Source organism: Falco rusticolus, chromosome 11, assembly GCF_015220075.1.
Source record: "Falco rusticolus isolate bFalRus1 chromosome 11, bFalRus1.pri, whole genome shotgun sequence".
NCBI lineage: Eukaryota > Metazoa > Chordata > Aves > Falconiformes > Falconidae > Falco > Falco rusticolus.
The window spans coordinates 12967601-12992783 of NC_051197.1; the positions used below are offsets into that span (position 1 = coordinate 12967601).

At 46.3% G+C, this 25183-nt stretch overlaps 2 protein-coding genes across 3 annotated transcripts in view; one reads left to right on the forward strand and one right to left on the reverse strand.

The window, feature by feature from the left end:
- SZT2 (SZT2 subunit of KICSTOR complex) overlaps positions 1 to 11812 on the reverse strand; it is a 60570-nt gene extending 48758 nt beyond the window's left edge. The window contains 9 exon segments of the mRNA XM_037403561.1: positions 4040 to 4210; positions 5265 to 5475; positions 5670 to 5776; positions 6230 to 6389; positions 8479 to 8610; positions 10526 to 10696; positions 11043 to 11216; positions 11375 to 11500; positions 11753 to 11812. Of these exon segments, the coding sequence (XP_037259458.1) occupies positions 4040 to 4210; positions 5265 to 5475; positions 5670 to 5776; positions 6230 to 6389; positions 8479 to 8610; positions 10526 to 10696; positions 11043 to 11216; positions 11375 to 11500; positions 11753 to 11782 (1282 nt within the window). The 5' untranslated portion in view covers positions 11783 to 11812.
- Positions 11813 to 11826: 14 nt separating this feature from the next.
- On the forward strand, positions 11827 to 22454 carry MED8 (mediator complex subunit 8). Of its 2 annotated transcripts, none has more exons than XM_037403562.1 (7): positions 11827 to 11908; positions 14995 to 15113; positions 16178 to 16322; positions 16995 to 17135; positions 17545 to 17626; positions 18672 to 18920; positions 21956 to 22454. In XM_037403562.1, exons 1-7 carry the CDS (start codon positions 11903 to 11905, stop codon positions 22018 to 22020), a joined length of 807 nt encoding a protein of 268 aa, XP_037259459.1. In that variant the 5' UTR covers positions 11827 to 11902; the 3' UTR covers positions 22021 to 22454. The 2 variants fall into 2 exon arrangements, with proteins under 2 accessions (XP_037259459.1, XP_037259460.1); XM_037403563.1 differs by lacking the exon at positions 11827 to 11908 and adding an exon at positions 12177 to 12351.
- Positions 22455 to 25183: the final 2729 nt, after the last annotated feature.

Sequence of the window (25183 nt, forward strand, 5' to 3'; positions counted from 1 at the left end):
GTTAAGGTCACTATTATTTTCCATAGTAAGTGCTCTCCATTACTATAAATGTATTTGCCAGGGCTGTACCATCTGCTGTTCCCATATGAAGATTACCTAGTTTATCAGAGAGACTAAACAAGTATTTATAGATTTGTCTCTTTCCATTTCATACTGTCACCTCACTCATATCATTTTAGTGCTCATCCACTGCTTTCCACACAATATTTTCATTCTCATAACAAAGCTTTTCTATTTCATCTACAGCAAACGTGATAAGCAAATTCCTACATTTTTGCCCAGATCATTAATGAAAGTATTTCCTACTTCCACCTGTATTTCCATTAGTCATTCTGGCTTCACTCCTACAATCCAACACAAGCAAAACTAAAATCACAGGCAAAATATTTACTTAGCTTAAGTCATACCTAGATGAATTTTTAGCTTGTTCTTACTGCAAAGCAATCTATTTCTGCATCTTGACTTTATAGCTAAGAAAAGGTTTTGCTGCTTTGATTTCTTCCATAAAGTCCAGCCCTGGTTTTCAGAAAACTCACTTTGTCTTCCCAATTCCTGACACTGGGAACAGCCACTCTCACTGGCCAGCTCGTGCCCAGCCATTTTTGGCACTGGACTGATTCACAGAGGAAGGTGAGGTTTTGAAAAAATGTCCTCCAGGCTCTCCTCAACACACAGCAACACAAAATGGTCAGTGATGGTTTTTTTGGTTTGTTTTTTTTTTTTTTTTTTTTTTTAGCAAAGGGCAATCCTCTGACATTGTCCCAGAAAGAAACAGGAGAAGAGCTGAGCTCTATTATATGCCATGGCTCCAAAGCTTCTCACCTACAGCTTCTCTCCCTTCTGTACCTTCCAATTCCCCTTTCGCAAGCACCTCTGCATGCCTAACTAACTATAGTAGCCTTCTAAATGCCTAAATATCGAAAAATCAAATAGGGAGGGTAACCAGAGCACTTATAAATATCACAAACAAGCTCTCCAGGCAACTCTGAGCACAAAGCTAGCTATTTATTCTATTTTGCCTTTGGCAAAGTGAAGCAGAAAAGCGACAGTGTCAAAGTCCACAACTGCACTCTTTCCTCTTGCTTCACAGCCAGCTGGCTCCTTAACAGCCTTTAGTTTGCAAGTTTTGGCAAAAGCTTTTGGCAATCCAGGTTAATTAACTGTTCTTTGTTATACACTTATCTACAGAATGGCCCAAAAAGCCGTAATTAGCCAAACATGCTTTTCCTTAGCAGAGGCAATGCTGAATGTCTAAATGTCTTGATCTTTCATAAATTCTACTTTAAGACGTTAGTTCAACAATTTTTCTGATCAGACAGCAGCTCCCCAGTGCATTTACCCTTTCCAAAGTAACATCATCTGCTGCTATTCTGAAGGCTGGCACAGAAATACACACTGTATTTTTGATAGGTCAGACATTTTCATTTTAAAATTCCTTCTAAAAAATCTTCATCAAAATACACAGGAAGTATTTCTGGCTCAGGGAGCCCCTGAGCTGCAAGGACCTAAAGAGTGCTCAAAGGGAAGAAAAAAGGAGAAATGAGATACTGTGTACAGTTATCCTATTCTTACTCTTCCCTGTGCACCTGCTGATAGCTAGTCACCACAGAAGGTAACTCTGATCCAGTGCTGCTATTCTTCTGCTCTCTGCTCTTGTAAAAACAGAACACCAATCCATTTAGCATTCCAAGGGCTAAAAGACAGCAGGAAGATACCTAGGGGAAAGTAAAAGGAGCGTGGTGAACGTGGTGATATTTCTGATACATTCCTCCAGAATCCAGGAATTCACTGCTTTATGATATCCTGAGCCAGAGATTGTAGCTACACCTTTGTGCAAAAAGGTACAACATGAACTTGTCTGATTGCTATTCGACTGATTCACACCTGCTACATCTTCCAGCATTTCCATATAGGACTTTGTAGTCACCAAGACTACTTCATCATTCCTGCCAGATTAAAGAAAGGCTCTTTCTCCAGCACTGTCCAAGCTCTAAGTGAACTGGTGCACAGAAGGGTAAAATACACAACATTGAGCACAGCTTGGACAGGAACTGACTTGTTAAAGACTGTTTCATAGACATTCCTAGACAAGGAGACTGCAATGGACCTAATCAGAATGGATTTAAGAGAAGGATCTCGTCACACCTACAGATTAGTGAAAGCAATCTGCAGTTGCTACTAGAAGAGCTGTCTCAATGGGAACCTTCACAGATTCTTACTTTTAATAGAAAGCTCTTGAAACAAGAAATTAGGACTATTCCTGGAAGACCAACTTTAGAAATTATCCCACTTAATATAATTGTTAGCAACCTTCCCAAAAAAGCTGGTTTAGATCCATGCCATTTGAAAGAAGCATCAAGTCGAAAGAACTGCAATTCCTAGTCATCACATAGGAATAGAGAGCTGAATTGAATGAGATCAACTTCAGAGTACTACTATTTGAGGAACAGCACATTTAGGGACTACTAAACAAACAAAACCCAATAAAACACCCCCAAGGACTAATCAGCTCAAAGGTGCACGAAAGAGACAGATTTCTGCGCTAGGAATGCAATACAATCATGGAGAAAGCTCATGTGACTCCTGGTCTATCAGATACGGTCTTTTACTTCAGAGGCAGAGAAGTATTTGCATTGCTGACAAGGCAATGATAAAACCACATTTACCAACACTCTTATCAACTGTTTCCAGCAAAATGAGTCCAAACTGTGAAAGGCAAACAGCTGGGGCGGTGGGGGTGGGGAAGAAGTGCTGTTAGGATGAATAAACAGAACAGAAAGCCTGCCCTTACAAAAGGAGGCTGAAACACTGGCTTGCTTAACTTGCTCAGAAGAGAGGTTACAAGGAGAAAGGCATAGTTCTTAAATACGTTTGGGCAATGCCAGAGAAGGAGGATAAACTTAATTAAGGCTATTAAAGTCATACAGGTCTAATCTGGTCTGAGTGAGTTTAGAAAGGAAGCTAGAGGAAGAGCAATGAAACCCCAGGACAATCTTCCAAGTAGAGCACTGGCTTAAGATATCTACTCAGTTTTAAGGCAGACCACAGTAAATTCACGGAAACATCATCTGGCAAGTTTGGAATGATTTTGGAGTTTTATCACAGACTCTGATTTTCTGATATAAAACATATCCTGTGTACTAATATCCCCCAAAGAATAGCAAAGACACAGGATCACCATATATGTTTACACTGTGTTTTAAGAATCCCATCCTCCCTCCAGGCTTTCTGTCGGTCATTGTGCCAGTCAATAGTAACTTCTTCTCCTGTTTGCAATTCATAACTTGCATTGGATTTTTTCATCTCCCTTTCAGTTAAAGCACTACCACTAGTCACAGGTGGAGATGGAAAGCTAGGTAGGGTTTACGGACACTCCTTGGGATACTCAAACCCCTCAGGGTCCCTACTCAGCAGCTAGTCCTCACACTCCAGGTGCCATTATCTCTAGCAAGTCAAATGAGAGAACAGAACCACTGGATAGTTTTATGTTCTTCTAGTATTGGATATAGTCCTGACTGATCTGCCATTTTCACCTAACAATATCCTTGTTTCCCCCAGTTTCTGCCTTTGGAAGACTGCAGTTTGGAGGCATAAAATCTGTTGTACCAAAAGGCTCACCTTTGTGTTGGTATTTTGGAGTGCATGTAGCTCTAGTCCACCAAGGACTAGAAAGGGATGAAAAAAGCATAAATATAGAGGAAATCTCAGAAAACTCTGCAAACCCCTAAGTTCTGTCACTAGTTTCCTTGCAATTGTGGGGACTCATTTCCAAGATACAGAGGGTCACAGTCTGTCTATCCTTCCCCAGGCACTTACAGCCACAGTGGATTAGCCTGGCAAGCGCACAATTGCACAACAATACTGGACAGTCCTGTGTCAGGTAATTACTCATGAAAACAAACTTCAGGGTTTGGAGAAAACGGCTCCTTCCTCCACAATACCAGCCACTCTGCTGAGGTGGCAGACCATGCACTTTCCTCTAAACAGTTGAGAACAGAGTTCTGTCTGAGCCTCCAGCCCCCAAAAGCAGCACAGTCACCTTTCGTGATGTTGACTTCACGGATGCTGTAGCCTTCACGCAGCCGGACTGAGACAATGCTCACAAGGTCAGCATGTACCTCCTTCTCAGTGTGCTTCTTCCTCCTCATGGCCAGAGCAGGGTTGCTGCTCGCAGACACCAGGTGCTCATTGAACAGTCTGTGTTGGGACACTGCAAATGGCAGAGATGGGGTTTGTGACGGAACAACTCCCCTGCTCTTCATCCTACAGCAACAGCCCTCCCAAAGTGCTTTACAAAAGCTGCCAGGAACACTCGCTGGCCTGAAGAACAGTACATCCTTCAGGCATCACTTACACCCACTCCCAATTCTGCATCACAGCAAACAGGCCCACTAGCACGGCCGAGAGGCCTGAGAGAGGGGCAGGGGCAGGTGTCAGGCCCTGCTTCCTCTGGGACAGCCTTTGTGACAAGGCACGTGTTGGAGTTACACATTAACCTAGACAGGCAGAAAATGCATAGCAAGGTTTTGGGCTTTACCCCTTTCCCTGGAAAACCCTGAATTCCCAGGTACTTTCTAAAAGGTATCAGGATGTAGAAGCCTTGAGTTTAAACCACTAACACCTATCTTCTTAAGATGCAATACTTCCAAGTCCCATGCCAGCTCTCTCCAAACTTGTCACTGTACGCAGCTTCTGCTGCCAAGTTAAACAAAGCACAGATGGCACCAGCGTATTGCCAGGGCAGGAAAGGGTGTTTCCATGTTTTATGGGTAACTAATCTCTCCTGGCACACTCTCTCAGTCACTAACATTCACAAAATAAGAACAACCAAGAGAGGCATTTGGTACGGTTCTCAGGGGTCTAGTTTTTCAATCCAAACTGCCATCTGCAAAGCCTGATGAGGACAAGCTCTCCAGAACGTCCCAATCTGCAAGCTAGCCAGTGCACAGGAAGGGCTGGATGAGAGCTTCTCACAGCTTTCAAGTTCCAACACAGCGGGCCTAATTGCAGTTTGCCAAGTGAAGTCCACAGAAAGGGGAATGGTGCAAAATGGGACACTAGTTTTCTCTGATCCACCTGGTTCTTGGAACTAGCAGGCAAGTCACAGATGATGCTCCATGGCCCGATAGTGCCCAAAGCCTACAAGAGGCACATCCCCTCTGGGACGAGGAAGAGTATCAGCATAACCAAGCCTGGGGAAGTTCCCAAAGAAAGGTGTTGTAAGACACCCATCTGCTGGAAGGAGAAACACGCGCATTCCTCACCACAGTAGTATTCTGGATTCAAGGACTCCCCAGTACGCAGAAAGGAGTACAGCAGAAATGCTTTGTGATACACATTCAGATCCAGGCTCAGGGGATCCAGCTCAGGGCATGTGGACAGGTAAGCACCAAAAGTGGCCATGGCAATGAATTTCATCAGTTCTACATTGGGAACGTGGCCAAAGCTGCAATCATACGAGTAGACTCCGCCCACCTACAGGATGGATAAAGATACCTGAGAGAGTACAGCAGTGCTGAGGACAAGGCAGAGGACCAGTAAAGGCCTCAAACAGGCAGAGAAGTTCCCTTTTCCCTTCTGGAGGTGAACGCCAACAACAACCACCATAACCCACCTTCCTCCCCCTGGCAGGCAGCTTTCCCCACACTCCCTGCTAACAGCAGACATACCTGTACAAAGGAGCAGGCCACTGTGCCACTGCGGAGCTGGTTGAGTAACGTCTCACACACAGCCACATCAGGGACACTAGTCACACCATCCGTAATTATTATTATACCTGTAAACAAGACAGTATCTTAGCGCATCTTCCATCTCAACCAACTACCCCTCTCCCAATATATCCACAAGAGAGAAAATTTAGGCAAGGCAAAAGTAAAAAGGAAAATCCTGAGGTTGGTTTGGAGCTTCCAAGGCGTTCTGGAGCTGGCAAACTTCCTGACTAGGTACAGCAAAGCACTGAGGCAGGGCACAGATCTGCACACCCTGGGCTGTCCTGAGCAAGTCGCAGTTGTGCTTCACCACAAACTCCCTGAGGCTGATATGTGGCACGTGGCACAGTGTTGCTCTCCCCATTCCCACCACCACAATTTGCCCACAGAGTGCAGGGCAAAAGCTGCTGCTGACAGAAGGGTCCACACACCAGCCTTTATAAAATTCTCAGCCTAAGGCAGGAGAAACACAGTCTTTCATAAACGACTGGGCAAACTTCAACCCAGAGGACGAAGCCAACCTGCGCTGGAGTTGGAGGGCAGCAGCTGCAGTGCTAGGATCCCCTGCCGGACCATGCTGACAAGGCCAACATCAGCAGTGACAACAGACACACTGGGCTTCCTCCCAGATGACTCCTGCACATCACCAGGGCTCTCTTGGCTCAGGGGTGACAAATCCACCTGGAAAAGTTAAAAAAAAAAAAAAAATCAAACCACAAGGCCCCATGGGGCAGACTTCAGTCTGACTCTAGTTCTCACTCTGCCACACAGTCTAGCAGTCCCATGGTACCACAGCCCTGGAGCACTTCAGCAGACTCCACTTCTAGCTTTAATTTCCAGGTGGTCTCAAAGTCCTGGTCACTTGGGCCCCTTAGAACAGCTGGGCAAGGCTGCTTAGGAGTGGAGGAAGGGGACAATATGCTCAGAGCTTTATTACAAGCTGATTTCTCACAGAAGGGGAAAGAAGGGACGGTTTCTGGGATCACTAAAGCTCCTCTACAGAGCAAAGCAGATCCCCATTAAAGTAACTCCTTTATCCTTATCACTTAGTAGAAACTGCAGCTATTCAGCATCTACTCAAATAAAGCCCAGAAATGCTGAGGAGGCAAACTCAGCTATGTCCCACTTATGAAACACTGTAGCAGAGAGGGTAAGGAGCCCCATAAGGACTCCTTATGTCTAGCACCTATATATTCAACTCTGTTCAAACAGCACTTCTTATGCAGTGTTGATATAAGCAAATGCAGGTAGGCTTCTCCTGCATCTTCTGTGAAAAATATCCCCCAAGCAAAGCCTGAAATTTGTATAATTGCACTGGTGAGGAACCTACTGTGTTCATAGTCCCCTCATCTCCAGAAGGCTCTGGCAGTTCAGCCCTGTAATGAACTATTGCTTCATTTTTACAGCAAATACACAGAATGGGTGAGACCCTCCCCTGCAAAACTACAAATGACCGGAGCTGGGAAAAGAAAATTAGAACTAAACTTTTGTTCTGCACAAATGGGAGCAGTCTGTGGTTGTCAGCAAAAGAACTGACTATCCATCATTTTAATTTGCCAGATGCCTTAAATTCAGACACTTGTTGACAATGATACAGCTAATGCAACTTCAAAAGTAAAGAAAGTTTCAGGCCCTGCCTTCCCCTGGGGCCTTCTACCTCCACCCTAGAGCCTGTGGCGGGACTTGCCAGTCCCTCTGGCCTGTAAGCGCGTCTCTCTCCCCCATTTGCATGGAAGAAGTTATAGGGTAGTTTACCATGAGAAAAATACTGCATCAAGCAGGAATGCATACAAAGCACTACAAAAACACCAGCTGAACGCATTGGTAAAGGTATTTACTTCCTGCAATCTTCTTTCTGTTCCAGGACTGAGTGTCTTAGCATTCAAAGATATAAATTTCAGGTAGAATACAAGATTTTAAGCCCTTCAGACATACAACTGCAGCAGTTCACCAGCAGCTTCTTGCTCATCTTATTTTGAGACTTCTTTTTCCTTTTTGCCCAAACTCTAATAACTAATGCTAAATAAGGACTAAATAACCTCAGCTAGGCCAATAATGCCTTTGACTGCAAGAAGGGTGCCCACAGATACTGTTGTGACTGCTACCTGAACATGGCAGTACAACTGTGTAACCTTCACATTCTTCATTTCCAAGATCAGGAGAGATGATCTTAACGAGAAATCCATAGACATCCTGAATCACTACAAAGTACCACTTGTACTACTTCTAATTTCACCCGAAGTTGTATTTTATAGTGCTATCATTAACTTCCTGATACCTACAGTTGTAGCCACTAAACAGCATCTGCTGCAGTTTCAAGTATCTGCACTACAGATAAACTGCACCTGCTGTTCAGTTTTTGTGGTAACAAGGGAGTATTTTTATTCAATAAATGTAACAAGGGCCAAGGGCATATTCACAGACATTTATAGTTTAATGATATGGACAGTCATAATCACCTCTCCCACCATGTTCTTCAGAGAGAAAGCACATCCTATGGTTTGTCCCATAACGTACAAAAAGTCAGGCTGCTTTACTGCACAATAATCTTGGGGAAGGTAACCATTCTAATCAGTCCTTCTAAACACTTATGGGTTCTGCTTCCCTCAGTGTTCATGTCTCATTACTGGATCCCACTAAATTACCTTACAAACTCCTTAGCTTCTCCAGACCTACACCGCTGTTCCTCTTGCCACCCTACCCCAGAGGGGTCTCAGGAGTGCAAATCTCCAGGAAGCCAAGAGACCCCCACCACCTCTGCCCTCCTCACCTGTGGTTTGGGTTCGTACTGTTGCTGGAGCATCTCTGCCACTTTGTTCTCAAAGGCACATAGCTGCGTGTAAACTTGGTGCAGAAAGGCCTCTCGCTTTGTCTCATCCAGCTGACAGCCCTGGAATAGTACCTGGCCCAAGGACACACATGTGTAAGTCATCAAGGTAAGGTTTTGTAGTACCAGTCCCCAAAGTGGTACACAGGAACAGAGTTCTGCATGGTGAAGTTCAGACACGTCCCTGCCGAAGTACAAGTAGAGCACAGGCTTCTTCTCACTTTTTCTGCTCAGGGCCAACTGCCTGCAAGCAGTGGTGTCTCGTGGCATCTGCAGTGCACTCCACAGCAGATGCTCACACCACTCTGGCAAATCTCCTTCTTGGGAAAGAAGTTTTTACTTCATTTGCCTTCTTTTAGGATAAGCAGTTGTCAGGAGAAAGTGATGTGGGATTCTTGTTACAAGCCATTAACTCTGGTTTTATGTTTCTAAGGAAGGTCTGTTTGTTCTAATCTAACTCACCTATAGACTGATCCAATTATCTCCCAGTAAGTGGCTGGATAAAGGAATGGAAAATTGAAATAAAGAAAAGAAAAAATTAGACTGGACGTTACAAAAGAGGCTGAGTGATGTGGCTGAGTGAGCCTGCCACCACAGAAACTCCCCAAGCTGACAGGCATGACCTTTGCGTTTACAGACGCCACCACTGTGCAGGCCATCTCTGTCCAGAACCACAAGGCAAAGAAGATACAAAGCACAAATAACTCAACAGATGGGCGGGATGCTGCCCGTTATCCACATTACTCCCTCAACCTCAGGCGGGCAAGACCTCATAGTATCATGGGAAAAGTAAATTATTACAACATCGACAGGCTTTCCTGGCTGAGTGATACACATATATGCCTTCTCCTCTGTAAAAGGAACAAAATGCTTATGCAGCTGTACCCAGAGATTACAGTTCCTGACCTCATACAAAAAATGGGTCTTCAGAGAGATCCAAAAAAGAAAAGCGTAACAATTTCAGAGTGCCCAATTTGGCATACAGAGAGGAAGACACTGATTGCAAAGCACGATGGCATCTGCAGGATAGCTGGACAAGCTGATACACAAATCATCACTGGCAAATGGAGAAACTCCTGCATTCTTTCTTACTTTGCACCTTACTTTGGTTGGACCTCAGAATGGACCAAAGCAAGGGCCGCCTTCTTCAAGCACTGTACAGACCATTAAAGGCTGCAGCCTCGCAGAAGGCTTGGGCAGAGGCAGGCTGAGGAGAGACGAGGAGGGAACAAGCACAGACTAACAGGCTCTTCCTGCTACCATCCACTTTTCCTGGTATTAGCAAAGGGACTGAATCCACCATCAGAAATGTGAAAATAATGTGAAAATACTGTGAGGTGGAAGGGATCAAGCATAAACTTCAAAAATCACACCAGCACCATAAACCAGACTTCAATTTGTTAAACAGACCTGCCCTGGCTCAAGTAAAATCTCATTGATAATCTCAATACTGAGGCCAGCTGCTCTCTCCAGCAAGCAGAAACAGATTCATACCAGTGCAAAAAGACAGCCAGGCTTGTAGAAAGAGGCAATTATCTTTGAATAAACCATTACTACACAGTTGGAGGAGGCAGACAAGCTTTTGGGCACACCAGATCTTCTTGAATGCTTCAAGCTAATTATAACAGGCCAAAAAGAATCAGTCAATAGATTTAAAAAACAACAACAACAAAACAACAACAGCAAGAAGCACACATCCAACATGAGGGGAAATACTCCCTGTGGCCCAACTCTGAGACCTGTGAGTGGCATGCTCTGCTGGGCTCTGCTCTCCCAGGAGAGACCTCCGCTTCCTACCCAGAAAAGAGAAGTTGCTCACGTAAGCTTCCCCACTGCACCAGGCTGCACATTTCAATAAGACAAATCTGCAGCATTGCAGATAACAGAGCCCAGCCACCACATGCCACCACTTTTCTCTGGGCTCACAGGAAGCCCATACAGAGAGCTGCTCACACACTGAGCCGTGCCAAGAAAAGAGGCAGAAGTTTACCTGATGGGACTGCAAGCCAATGATGGAGGAATATGCCTGGATAGTGACAAAGATTTCTGGCTGGTAGATAATGTCTGAACCAGGGATACGGAAGGGTCGTAACAATCCCACCAAGCATCGGGAAAGGGCATGAAACACTTCATCAAAAATTATCTCCCCCGTTGAGTCATCCTACGGAAACAGAGAAAGGGAAGGGCTTTTTCATCTTCTAGGACTTTCAGTCTCATTGCTGGTTGCCCCACCGCACAGAGCCAACAGCAAACACCCTTCTGCAATGGCAGCTGGACTAAAGTGACAGCTCCCCATAAACTACAAAGTCATATACTGACCATTCAGCAGAGAAGCAGGATCTGCCATTAAGCTGCCTAGCTAGGAGCGCTGCATGCCTCCCTCCCGCAAAAAGCAAGATTTCTGAAAAAGCTCAAACTAGCACAGAAAGGAATAAGCCTTTCAGCAAACAGAACTGCGTCCAGCTTTTCAATGCAGAACACCCCAAAGAGGCAGTTTCTGCACTTACCACAATCCCTGTGGAAGGGCTCAGGTCAAGTTCAATTACAAATCGGTACTGGCGGGCCAGGAAGGTGACCCGTGTAGAGGGCACGAGGAGATAGGGCCTGGGCTGGACGGGCTCGTCTGGCTGCCACCCGTTAGGCAGGATGCTGAGAACATCAAGTTCATTTTCTGACTTTACCTGTAACAAGTAAACGGTACACGAGAGAATGTCAAGCCAAGCCAAAGGAAAAACCAGAGAAGGGAACTGGGTTAAAACTTTCTGCAGGCTCCAGCTGCTCGTGAGTGGCATGGAGCCAGCTTGCTCCACCACATCGGGCCGTGGTGACACCAACTCACCAGCTCCGGCTCAGGCACTGCCCAGATGACCTGATGGAGCCGGCTGAGGACCCAGGCCAGGCGCACGTTGCGGGAGATGCGATAGTCTTTCTTCATCAGGAGGAAGACATGCCCTGCCTCCTCCACCTGCGGCGGGAGCACAGCGACCCAGGTCACCCCCGGGGGGCACCTGGGCCTGCCCCCGCCCTGCCGCCCGCCCCCAGACTGCTTCGGCCCCGCACCCCTCGCCTCCCCTCACCGCCAGCCCGGCCCCACCGCCGCCCTGGCCCCCGCGCCGCGGCTACCCCTCACCTCGCTCCTACCCCCGCTTCCCCGACTCCCCCCTGCCTGGCCCAGCCCTACCCCGGCCCAGCCCCGGCTCCCCCGGCCCGCTCCCACCTCCGAGTCGGGCCTCTCGGCGGCCGCCATGTCCGGCGCGGCCCCGCCCCGCGCCCCTTGACCTGCGCCCTGCCGCCCGCCCGGCCCCGCCCCCGCTGCGCACGGCTGACCCGGAAGCGCCGCTCTCCCGTGGCAACGGGGCGGCGCGCCATGCAGGTGAGGGGCGCCGGGGCCGGGGGCAGCGCGGGGGGGCTGGGCCGGTGCTGCAGGTCCGTTCGGGCCGGGGCCGGGACCTTGCCGCGGGCGGGAGGCAGGCAGCCAGCTAGGCCGGCCTGCGGGGCCGTTCCGTGCTGGGCCTGGACCCCGCTTTTCGGTGCCTCCCGCCCACGGACGCTCCGAGCTCCGCGGGGCTCGGCCTGGGGCGGTGTCAGCGCTGCTGCCGCCCGGCCGCGGCGGTTGATTCCTGCCTGTCCTCGGCCCGGCCGCCCCCACAGGTCAGACCCATGCGGGGTGCGGCAGCCGGGCTTCCAGGGCGAGCCCTTCCAGCTGGCCCGAGGCTTCCCTGTGCGGCGGCCTCCTCAGGCAGCACGGCGGGAGAGTGAGCGTGTGTGTGGATTTCTGGGTGCTCCTCTCCTCCTCAGTCCTTGCTGCAGCCCGTGGTAAGAGTTATCTCACCAAAGGTCCACCTGCCCAGCAGCCTGGCTTTGCCACTAGCCAAGAAGCCGATACCAAAAAGAAGTTGTAAGAGCAAAATAACCTACTGATGTTATTCTGTGTGAGCTATTGCTAGCACACCCCTTGTGTGTAATAGCCTTGAATGGATTTTCATGGATAGAAGAAGGATCCAGTTACTTTTTGAAGCAGTGTGAATTTTTAGCATCTGTAATGTCTAGTGGAAAAGGGTTGCAGAGGTTAATAACAGGTTAACGGGCTGTAAAGATCTGCCTCCTTTGGTTGGTTTGAAACCACTATCTGCTGGCTTAGTGCAAGTCTCCTGATTGTCCTACCAGAAAAGAAAGCAAAGATGGTTGTCCTGCAATTCCTCTTCTATAGGGTTTGTTATATTGTGTCTCCTCTTTTCAGCCATTTGCATGTACCGGTCTCTTTGTTTTTAACTGCTGCATCAATGGAACTGATGAATATTCTTGATCATCCTTGTTGCCTTTATCTGTACATATTCCTACTATATCCCTTTTCAGTTGGAGGGACAAGAGTGACATGTAATATTTGAGATACGAGGCATGAATTTATAGGATGGCATAATGATGCTTAGTTTTCTGTTGCTTTCCTAATAAATCTTATTATCGCTTTACATACTTGACTGCTTCTTGAGCCTTGGACAGATGTTCTCATGGGTTACCCTCATGGGTTACCCTCAGATAATCCCAAGATTTTGTTTCTAAGTGATAACATTTTCAGCTCAGAGAATGTCATTGTTTACAGAAAGTCAGGTTTCTTTGTGTGGTTTTTTTGCCCCTTTGTTTTGCCATGTGTGTTGCTTTACATTTACCTACTCTGAATTTCACCTTTACCTCTTGGTTGCTGCGTATCAGGATGTCCTTCAGCCACCTCTCCCATAAGCCCTATCTGTACTACCTCAGGGAAATTTTGTATTGCTAACAAACTCCTTAAAGCATTGCTCGGATGTAGCGTGTACCTACAAGAGGCACAGCATTCCTTGGAAACACGGGTCTTATTGCGTGCATGCTTTGCAGTGCTTACATCTGCTTCCAGCTCTTAACGGCTTTGGAGAGAGCCTATGAAAGAAGGAGGCTTGGAGTATGCTGCTGCTGCAAGAGCAACATGTGTGCAATAGGATTTTGTTCATCCTCTTGAGGGCTTCCTGGATAAGCGCAGGCAATGGGTCAGGTGAATTGTGGGTGCATATGCCTGGCACCCCTGCAGTAAAACTGGCTGCCAGCCCAACTTGTAATACAGGCATTAGTTAATCTTCTTGCACAAACACAGTGCACGCAAACAGTTGTAGACTCATTTCTTAATTGCACAGGAACTGACTAGTCCTATCACAAGATGGAGGAGAGCGCTTTTATCTTGAGGTGAAACACCCAGCAATCCGCTCCGTGAATCTACTCCATGGACTGGGGATCAAATTTTAACAAAATTAACTCAGCTGTTTCTTCTAAGGTGGATAAATGAAGTGAAGTCTGATCGGTGATTACCAAAAAAAAGCCTTTATAGTCTTGTCAGGCTACAAATAATGATTTTGTGTTCTTGTGAAAATGGAAGATACCTGATCATCTCTCTGGTGAAGCTCACACGGGCCTAGTGTGTTTAAACAGAACAACAACTAACCCAATAGCAAGCGTGCCAACAGCCTGAGTCACTCTATCTGCTTTCCCAATCGGCATTCCCTTTCTATTATTTGATTGCTTTGTCCCACCCTCCTCATGGATTATTATTGTACAGTTCCCAACTTATATGAGCAGTTCATTAGGGCTGGGACTTTAATTACATTTTGTGCAATACTGTAGTATGAATAAATTAGAATAGATAAGACTCCAAAGGGTTTTTGCAAGAGTCAAGGATATGTCTTGGTGTCTTTGGCAACAGATCCCTTGTCCTGACACTTTGTCTGTCACCGTCCTCCGTCACCTGGGGATGTCAGTGGAAAAGCTTATTTAAACAAAATAAGCCGGGGCAAAAGGCAGGAGGTGACGTGTGCGTGTTTAGTATGTGTGATCTGTGTTACAGCAGGGCCTCCTGCAGCTGGGAAGGCACAAGTAGAATAGGAGCTGCCAGTTTTCTTTAGCAGCTGGAAGTGGCATTTGGGCAGGAAGAAAGTAAAGAATGTGATGAGGAGCAGAAACGAGGCTTTAGGCCGTAGTAAAAAAAAATACAACAACCTTATACTCACTTTGCAACAGGATGAAGACATCACTGTGCCCACATCTGCTGTCAGAAAAAGTGAAGGGAATGCTGATCTACTTTGAGCTGGGTTAGCTTAAATGGCTCACAAAGGTGGCGTGAGCTAACTTTGGTGACTGCCTGATGTAAAAAAGCAAGTGTAAGTGAGAATGTCTTTGCTATATTCACCTAGGTCTTAAAAGGACAGGTAGTCAAGGGTTTGTCTCTCGCACGAGTCTCTTGTCTCAGTGTTCCAGCCCAAGGGGAAGAGGTCAGTGTGAAACCATAGGATTTTTATCTCCAGAGTCGCTGTTTGCTTCTCCTGAAAAGGAGGCTCTACGTAGGAGAGATTGGACTGTGCATGCAAGTGGATCCACAACACCTTGGGAAGGTGTTAAGCTTTGTCGTCATCCCACATCTTTCTTGCCTTTTTTTAGAGAGAGGAGAAGCAGCTGGAGCTGACCCTGGAGGCGCTCATCAGTCAGGTGGCTGACCTGAAGAACTCCTTGGTCAGTTTTATCTACAAGCTGGAGAACGAGTATGACCGACTCACATGGTAAGGTGTCTCACAGAGCTAGGGGCACTGTTAATAACTGTTGAAGCTGTTCCAGACTTGGCTCTAAGGACCATAAAGTATGCTTAAAAAGCATTAGCCTGTTGTCAGTAGGCCTAAGTTTGCTTTTCACATTTCTGCTGGAGGAACCACTACTCGTCTTCCACCAGAAAACCAGCTGAAAACCATTGGTTTCATGCTGTATAGTAAGAGAGTCATGCTAACACCTTTTAATCCAGACATTTTATGAGAACTAGACTTGCATCTGCAGTGGCTGGAAGCTTCTCAAACAAAGTGTCTTAGGGACCCACATACCCTATAAAATGAGCAATGGTTCTTATGCATTTCTTGACCTTTCTGGCTTTTTCTGGCTCTGCTATGAACTGAGCTTTTATGTTTTCCTGGTTCTGCATGTTTTACCAGACAGTTTGAGAGGCTTGCAAGGTGGCGTTCTCTTCCTTATGGAGCATAAAGACGTTATAGCTACAGCTTAATAGACTATACAGTATCTTAGAGAGGGTCTGCTACTGCAGCAAAGCTTCACAGGCAGTTAGTGTTTATCATTAATGTTGCAGGAGGTAGGAGAGGTGATGAATCCCGCAGAGAGAGCAAGCTGAAAGGGACCTCCTTGGCAAGATTACCACTTATTTTGCTTCCTTGCTGCTCAGTCTGGATAGCCAAACTATAAATATTGTTCCTCCTGGCTGTACTGCTTAGGAGTTAAACTGTTTCTCAGACCTTGCTCTAAAATTGCACTGGGAGAGTTAGTGATAAGGAAAGCATTGCTTCTGTGTATGTTACTGAAATCCCAAACAACTGCCACTTCCAGTGGTACTGCTTGTAATGTCCCTGAGCTATTTGCAGCATTTGAGCTATTTGCACTAGGGACTGGGGTTTGTCTGTACCTGCAGATTCAGCCCTAGGTTTTGCTGCTTACTGACTGGAGTAAGCCAGTTTGATGAGCAATACTGTTATTTCCTTGCTTCTCAGCCATTTGAGTGATGAAGAGATAAAAGCCATCAGTGGCATCCCTTTCTGTGTTCTGTCCCCTTGATTTCTTTTCCCAGGCCTTCAGTTCTGGACAGCTTCGCATTGCTCTCAGGGCAGCTGAACACCTTGAATAAAGTGCTAAAGCATGAGAAGACCCCACTACTGCGAAACCAGGTTATCATACCCCTAGTGCTGTCACCAGACCGTGATGAGGAGATCATGGTAAGAAAGTTCCCTGAGTGTTGGCCCTGGAGTATCAGGATGTGCTTGTGTATCTGTTCCAGCTTGCTTGGCATTCCTTGTGCTTGGCATTCCTCAGCTCTGGGTGTAGAGAAGGAAAAGGTGATGATTAGTTCTGACAGGGAGCTGCTTTGCTAGGGGGCTTGCACACTTGCAGTGGATATACTTTACAGGAGGTGTTCCTGTTCATAAATATGTTATTTTCCTGATGTTGGGGCTGAAAGAGATAGTGTCTTCTTGTGTAACTGGGAGGTCTCCTTACAAGCTCCTGGTTTTCTCTGCCATAGCTGTGCTGTTTCTGTTGGATATCTTTATCTAGGTGTGCAGTTTGTCATCTGACCCACATGAGGCATGTTACAGAACCTCCAGCATGCACTGTCAGCATTTATTCTCTGCTTGAGTGAGAAAAGATTTCAACTGATCATGGCCATGCTGGTGGGGCTGCACTGCAGACTCCTGCGGGTTGCTCTGACTAAACCAGCACAGTGCAAATTCCTAGACAAATTGTTGAAACTTCATAATGCTTTCCAGATCAAGGTTTCCCCACAGCATGCTGCTGGCCTTGTTCCAGCACTATGGCCTGCGCCATCCTTTTGAGCTGTTTGAGTGCTGGGCTCGAGGAGGTTCTGAGTGTTGCTCATCCAACTCTTGCAGCGGCAGACAGAAGGGCGTGTGCCGGTGTTCAGCCATGAGGTGGTGCCTGACCACCTTCGAACTAAGCCAGACCCTGAGGTGGAGGAGCAGGAGAAGCAACTGATCACAGATGCAGCTCGAATTAGCCCTGATGTGGCCCAGGTAGGTGAAGGAGTTTGATACTTCTGCCTCTTAGTCCTACGGCACAAGATGCCCCTTAACTCTGCTTCCTTCACCTTCCCATCTAGCAGTTTCTGTTTCTGCTGTGTCCTTTTCTGCCTGAGATTCCTTTAGCGGACCCTAGCTGAAGTTTGGTTTCCTCCACAGTTTCACAAACCAAGGGTATCCAGCCCACTGGCAGTTCACAGGAGATGCCATCAGATGAGTCAGAGAAAGGCAAAGCCTATCCCATCCCCACGGTGCCCTCCTGCATGCATTAGCACAGGGCTTTTTAGGCTCTGCTACCAAAATGCTTATGTTTGGTTACACAGAGAAAGCTTGTTCACGTACCTTGCTGACTTGTACCCAGTTGGAGGTATTCTGGTGATTTCTGGTGGTTTTCATTTTTCAGAAACAGATCCAAAGTCTGAACAAAATGTGCTCAAATCTGCTGGAGAAAATCAGTAAGGAGGAGCGTGAATCTGAAAGTGGAGGTATGTCACTGGGGTGGAAGTGGGGTACAGGGTCCAAGCAGCAGGCTTGAGAGAGTAGTGGCATAACAGGTAAATCAGAGAGCCTGAAGCATGGGAAACACAGATGAGCAGCATAGATGAAGCATAGATGAAAGCATTCTAGCAGATGCAAGATTGGCTGTCCTAGAGCCCCCTAATTTGAAAAGGGGTCCTGTGGGCGCAGTGTGTCCTGCTTGTGTGACCTATGCTTGGCAGGAAGGTTGTTCCAACCCTTTGCCAAATCCTCCTTTGAGGAGGTGGTAAGTATTTACCAAGAAAGCATCCCAATCAACTTGGATTAATATAAATAGCTGTGAAAGTGCATTGGCAGTGAATGGGAAGCCCCTTAGCTATGTTCTGAATGAGTCCACAGCATATTTGTTCGCAGGCTATTGTGTGACATCCTCTAGATGATGGCTTCTTCAGACTTGTGGTCAACATTTTCCGGTTCTGACTCTGATGCTGGACATCCTTATTTTAATGGTCTCTGCTGTCAGCTGCTCGCTATTCGTGGGAGTGCTATGCACAATTCTCAAAGGCTGGTTTTTTGTCACCTTTGACACATAGTGTAGGCAAGGACCCAAGCACGGGTTCTGTCTGGTTTCCAGGATTCATAGTGTAACTGGGCAGGCGTGTGGTAGAAAAACTTGCAGACACCATGCTGCTCATGAGCCTCCAAAAGGGGATGTTGCATTGCTTATCTAGAACACAGTGCTTGTTACCTGCTGTAGGTTTCAGCATGGAAGAGCCTTTAGTGGGGACATTCTCATAGGCATGGAGGAGTTGGCTCCCTCTGTCCTCCTTCCCTGAGCAGCGTATGTGCTGCTCTCAGTGGAAGAGCTCTTGGATCACCAGTCTTTTGGATTTCACAGCTTCTTGGACCCTTCTGAGACTCTTGTAGGACAGCTTGTTAGAAGCTGATCTCTATTACATGCACCAAAATAACAGAAAAGTAAATTCAGGACCAGCTATGCTACTGTTTAGAATTGATTGCTGAAATGCTTCAAAATAACTTCTTTTTCTACAGGTTTACGACAGAACAAGCAGACTTTCAACCCTGCAGATACCAATGCACTGGTAGCAGCTGTGGCCTTTGGGAAAGGACTGTCAAACCGAAGACCCCCTGGCTCTGGAGGGTCTGTCCAGTCAAGCCAACCAGGAGCTGGTGCCATCATTGCAGGTGCTTCAGGCATGCAGCAGGTCCCAATGTCAGGTGCACCAGCTCAGCAGCAGCCAATGCTGGCAGGGGTGCAGATGGCACAAGCTGGACAGCCAGGTAAATAAGTTGCATATCTGAAAGCAGTTGAAATGCAGGGAGCAAGAAGGACAATTGCAGATGTAGAGATTCTTCCCCAGTCACCTTTTAGATACAACTGAGTAAGAGGTTCCTTTCTGCCTTAATAACATGAGTCAGGTTGTAACAGTGGAGTAATACCTGCTTAAAATTGGCTCAGAGGCTGAAATGGATCCCAGCCATCCAGCTTCAGCTTAACTCACCCCGCAATACCATCTTAATAACAGACTTAGTGAACATAGGAGTCAATGTGGAGGGAGATCACAGTGCAGTTTTGCAGGGATCTATTCTGGGGGTTTTGTGGTCAGATTTGAGTTGTGGGTAGGCAATAAAGTGGAAAGGTTTGATGATGCTGAGTTATTTAAGGTAAGGAAAAAACCAAATCTGTCTGTAAAGAGTCACAGAAGGATTTCATATGCCAAGTGACTTCACTTAATAGTAGATTACATTTGTATTAAATATAAAGTGAAACACATAGGCATAGCAATTTGACTTTGCATGTCCAGCACTTGGACTCTAACCTAGTGACTTGTATTTGGGAAATAGATACATGATATAATAGTTCTGTAAACACATTAATTGGATGTACAGTTGGGGCAAAAACGCAAACCAAATATTAGGAATTACTAGAAAAGGGACAGAGAAACAAGATATCATTCGGCCATTGTATAAATCCATTGGGCACCCACACCTGCAATATTATGTGCAGTTCTGATGTCTGCTGCTGGAGATAGCTTTGGAGTAGGGAGAAGAAAGTATGGAAGTCTATAAAATCTCCAATTGTATTCAGCAGGTGACTGGGGAATGATTGTTCACTGTTTCCCATAATACAGAAGGATCAATGAAGGTGCACCAATGAAAATATCGGCTTGTAGATTCAGAACAAAAGGAAGATACTGAATACTAAATAATTACATCGTAGAGCACATTGTCAAGTGTGTAATAGGTTATATGAGATGGAAAAGTAAGTAGGTAAATTTCTGGATGAAAAATCAGTCAATGGTTAATCCTGAAGACACCATCTCTGACTCCCCAGTCCGTGAGCCACCATATATTAGAAGCAGAGGGGGTATTCTGCAGAGGTATCACTCAGGCTTGCCCTGTTCTGGTATTCCTCCTTAAATGTCCTCTGCTGTCAGGAATGAGTTTGGTGTGGGGGACCTACAGGCCTAACCCTGTACTGTCATTCTTATGTTCATGTTAATTGAGATTTTGGATATCGGATATCCTAATTGGTGTTTTCTTGCTTGTATAATGACTGTTGTTCAGAAATGAACTTGAGCAACAATATTAATCCTAAGTTAATTATGTATTTATGTAAGAGTTAGAAAGTAATTTCCACTGTGACTTGGTAACAAAGAAGGCCCCTGTGATTCCTGGCTGCATACCCACGAACGCTGTCTCCAGAATGGGAAGACAGTTGCTGCTGTACATCAAGCAGAGTGTGCTGGTAACAAGAGCAGTTGTCCAGCCTGTGTTACTGGGAAGCTCCCTTTTGATAACAGCAGCCATACTGGGGTTTACCAAAGGTTAGTCCCACTGTCCTGCTTTTGATAGTGCCCGTAGTCGAGACTGAAAGAATATGAGAATGAAGTATATCCTGACAGCAGTTGTTGTTTAGGGTTTTTAAGCCAGAGTTTGGTTAGAGACCAGTGGGTATAGCAGCCATCAGTTTCTGCAGTTCTTTTTTGAATTTTAATTTTGACGTCTGCACCACCTATGGCAGTATGTCCCACAGCTTTATTGCATGCTTTGCTTAAAAAAAATTCCTTTTTATGGCTAAATCTTTTGCCTGATAATTCTATTGCATGTTTCCTTTTTACCCGTGTTGTGAGAAGTGGTGAATAATTTCTCAGTTACTTTCTCCATACTAGTTTTCATTATTTTGGAAGTCTGTTAGGTCCTCCTTCCTTTTTCCATCTTACCCCTCCAGCTAATGAGTCCTATTCTGTTTAGTATCTCTGTGTGAAAATTATATCTTGGACCATCCTTGTCACTCTTACCTGCAACTTTTCTGTTTGTTTTCAAGACTGGGAACACCAGAACCGTTCACAGTATTCCAGATGTGGGTGAACTACAGTCCTGTTCACTTTTCCTTTTGGAGTAATGTCTAACAGTATTAGTCTACTGATTGTTAGCACTGAAGTGGTATCAGATCGCCTGCCAATTCATTGCAGGCAATAACCGGCTTTGGATAAGTTTGAGGAGGTTTAATAATCTTTATTCTTTTACCCATTTGCTCATCAAATCTTTTCTTGTTCTGCTGTACTATAGTTTTGATTTTCAGAAACTGTCCTTTTTTTCTGTTCCAGTTTGAACACACATTCCACTTTCTGAAGGAGTGTTCTTTGAATGTCCCTCTGTGCTGCTTTTTCATCATTGTCTTTTTGTATATTTTTCTCATCATCTTAGCTTTGTGTAGTGCTGTACACTTATTGTAAGCTGCTAGTATGATGTCTTTGAACACACTCCTGTGTGTGATTGCTATCAGCAAACAGTAATAATGCCCAAGAGGTGGATGTGGTTAAGAGAAATTAAGAGACCTGAGAGAGGCTTAGTAATTTAAATATATGCCCTAACTATAAAAAATGCTACGTGGAATGGGTTACAGGCTCTTGTGTTTGCCCCTCTGAAATGGAAGTGCAGGTCAGTCCTTGGTACTTCTGTGAGTGCTGCTTCCAGCAACTTCTGTAAGACTGAACAAGTCCTACACTGCTGTAGGAGCCTCCTGACAAAGAGAAAGGCTTGGTTAAGATGGAACAAGGATAGAATTTGAGGTGATAGCAGTGGGACACAGGAATTGTCAAAAAGATTTCTCAACAGAGAAAGATGCCAATTTGTAGAAGAGCTTGATTGTGTTAGGTCAGAAGCTGGAAGATGCTGTTGTAGCAAGTAAGCCTAGTGTGGTACCTGGAGTGGAATGGGAAAAGTCCAGACAGGGTTGTTGTCTTGCATGCTCCTGAGCAAATGTTCTCTCATATAACTGGGTTTGCACTTTTCCTTTTTTCTCTCTCCAGGAAAAATGCCGAGTGGCATAAAAACAAACATCAAATCTGCCTCAATGCATCCATATCAGAGATGAGCTGAGATGAACCAGACCTAGGAAACAGCAGTTAACCAGCATTGTTCCTGCTGCAGCCACCATGCTTGGATTCCTTCTAGGACTTCCAAGTCCCTTCACATATCCACACACCATATCCAAGGAGATAGGGGTTGTAAGACCCTTCCCTGGGTTTTATTTAGTGTTGGCTGGCTTGTGTGAAGCTGTTAGTGGCCGTGTCTGCTGGACACGAGTACTTCTCCGTTCAGTCAGAGCAGAGGACTTTGCTTCTGGTATTGGTCCCATCTCCTTCGGGTCTGGCCTGGAGACAACTACCCTTTCCTGATAGAAACCTTTTCCCTTTTCCCTATCTGAAGAGCTGCATGGTGCACTTTGCTCCTTGTTTCTGCTTGTTCACTTGGCATGCTCTTTCTTTACTCCCTCTTGTTGAATAAAGACTTTTGTGCACACTGTGAGACACTGGTGTCCATCTCTCAGGTCATAAGGACTCCTTTTCCTTTGGGAAGGCTATGGAGCAGCTCCAAACTAAAATACACATAAAATTTTGGAAGCTGAGTGCTGGAGCTGCAGGCTTATGCATAAAGAGCTGTTATAAAGTGAGTCAGCAGGGCACAAACATAAGCAGTAAACATCTTTTTTATTGTAAACTCATTATGACTATTCCTCAGAAAGCAAAATAGTGGTAAACTCATTATGACTATTCCTCAGAAAGCAAAATACTGGGAAAGACTATTACAAGGCCTGCAGGAAGAAGGCAGCATTTCAGGAACAGAATCATGGAGCTTTTGTATTCTGATGCTGCCACAAATCCCAACTGGATCTGATTTCACTTCATAGTTCTCTGCTGCTGTGTTTCCTACAAAGTTTCTTCAGGATTTATGCATTGCTTCAGAGAGGTATTTCAATCTGCTCGGGACCATGGCACCTCTGAGTTGGCCAGGCTGTGATGTCTGGCCCATTTCTCTTTGGAACTGGGCATTGTGAAGCCATCCCTGTTCTATTTTCTGCCCTTGAGCTGTAAAATATAATCTGCTTATTGAAAGATTCCTCTGAGAATAAAGGGTGGGGACGCATGCCCACAGAGCATCCTAAAGACAACCGTTGTGCCTCTTGCTGCTCTTGCCTGGACTTCCCTTTTGACTTGTGAAAGCCAGCACTGTATTTTACTCAATAGCATCTGTCAGCAATCTTATGGGTGAGGAAATCTCCACTCAGCAGATACAGCCTGCAGCTGCTCCTGCACTGCTTGCCTCTGAGCTAATCAGATCCAGCTTATTTGTGGAGGTTGTGGGCTGTTCTCCCAAAACAAAACCTTCCACAAAGCTGTGACTAGGGCACCTATCGACCCATTTTAATATGCAGGCCCTTGAGAAGCATGGAACTGGGATGTAGAAAGTGACCTGGAAGCACAAGCAGTTTATACGATAAGCAAAGCCACTCCACTACGAATGAGCCCGGTGACGTGTCTGCAATGGCACCAGCCCAGCCAGACTGATGAGATTGCTTTTTGTGCCTAATGAACATGGAGCTCCTGGCTCTCTCGGGGGCCACTGGCTGCAGCAGGGAGCTGGTGTGAAAGCAGGAGAATGTTGCTGGCTCCAGTGTGAGTGTTTTGTGTAATGCCTGGAGCCTGATAGCCAGGGAGTTTGAGCCTGCAGGGCTATGCCCTGTGATGGGCTGAGCACTGCAGGATGGCTGTTCCCTATCTACCAATGTCCCTGCTTCAGTTGGGAAGGAAGGCAGAAAACTGTCAAAGGAACATACATCAGGTTCCTGGCACTCATCATCCATGGAGCCTCAGCGCCCGGGTGCTGCTTCACTTCATCCCCCCAGACTGGCTTCCTTATAAAGCTGAAATGTCTCAGTGCAGGAGCCCCGGGGCCAGCAGCTGGCTGGTGCAATTCGGGCAGCCTGGGACACAGGCAGAGCCCACGCTAACCTGGCTCTCCTGAAAACGCCTCCAGTGGGGCAGGTCAGACCTTTCACACACTTGGACAGGGGGAAGGGAAATGCAGGCAGGGTTTTTTTCCATAGATTATAGAGTTGGGGAGGCCGGCTAGGCTCACCAGTGTAACTTCCTGCATGACACAGGCTGTCCTGAATTACTTCTTGTGTAACTTAAAGCACTGTCATTAGGAAAACAGTTGATCTTGAACGGATACATCTCTGCTACAGTGGCTGGTACGTTGTTCCAAAAGTTAATTTTCTTATTGCACCTTATACTGAGGCTGCATTTCTTTAATTCCTTTCTAGTCACTGGATCTTTTCAGCCAGACCCTGAGTCCCAGAGGGAGGAGCTGGATATTATGATCAAGCTTTCGTGATCCTTTTTTATGATGAACTGAACTGATGAAAAGTCCCTTTTGCTTTAAGGCATATTTTCTATTTTCCACTTCTTGGCTCACGTCCAAATCTTCTTATGCATCTGTGTCCTTTGGGACACTGGACTAGGACACACTATTCTAATTGTGGGAATGGGAATTTCAGATGCAGAGCGACTTTAACCTCTTATCCAGTCACTGCCAGTGCTTGAATGTTTAAACAGGGAACAGGAACAGGCCTTTTACCCATAAAGTCATGGTGGAGGTTTATGGTCCACTGCTTGTCACTGTGGCCCGAAAGTTCAACAGGGATTCACCGTTCCTGGTGCACTGTGTCAGAATAAAAGCACAGCCCTGCTGGGTGAGTGCAGGTGCTTGGTCTGTGCCACATCACAGCAGGGGCCAAACAGGCGACTGTGGAAGCATGCTTTCCCCACAAGCATGGGATGTGCTGCCACACTAAGCCTCAAGGGTTTTTCACTGCCTTGTCCAATCCCTTTTTGAACTTGTCTTTTCCTAGTAGGATAATTTCAGCAGGGAGAAGGCTCAGCCCCAGCACAGCAGTGTGATGGAGAGCCCAGGTACTGATTTGTTCTGGGCCCCCACGCTCCCCCTTGGTACCAACTGGGCTCTAGTGTGGAGGGATGGACATCTTCCACTGCATGGCCCCCTTGCCCCAGGGACCCCAAGGGCTCCAGACCACGGACATGCCCCTGGCTCCCAGAACAGCATGCTTTACCCATCATGACTTCATTTCCTTCTAGGTCATCAGCTTTACACTATTTAGCACCCCCTGCTAGAAACATATCCTCGGTGTCAATTCCCCAGGGAGCATCTCCTCTGCTACCTTGCACTTGGCCAGG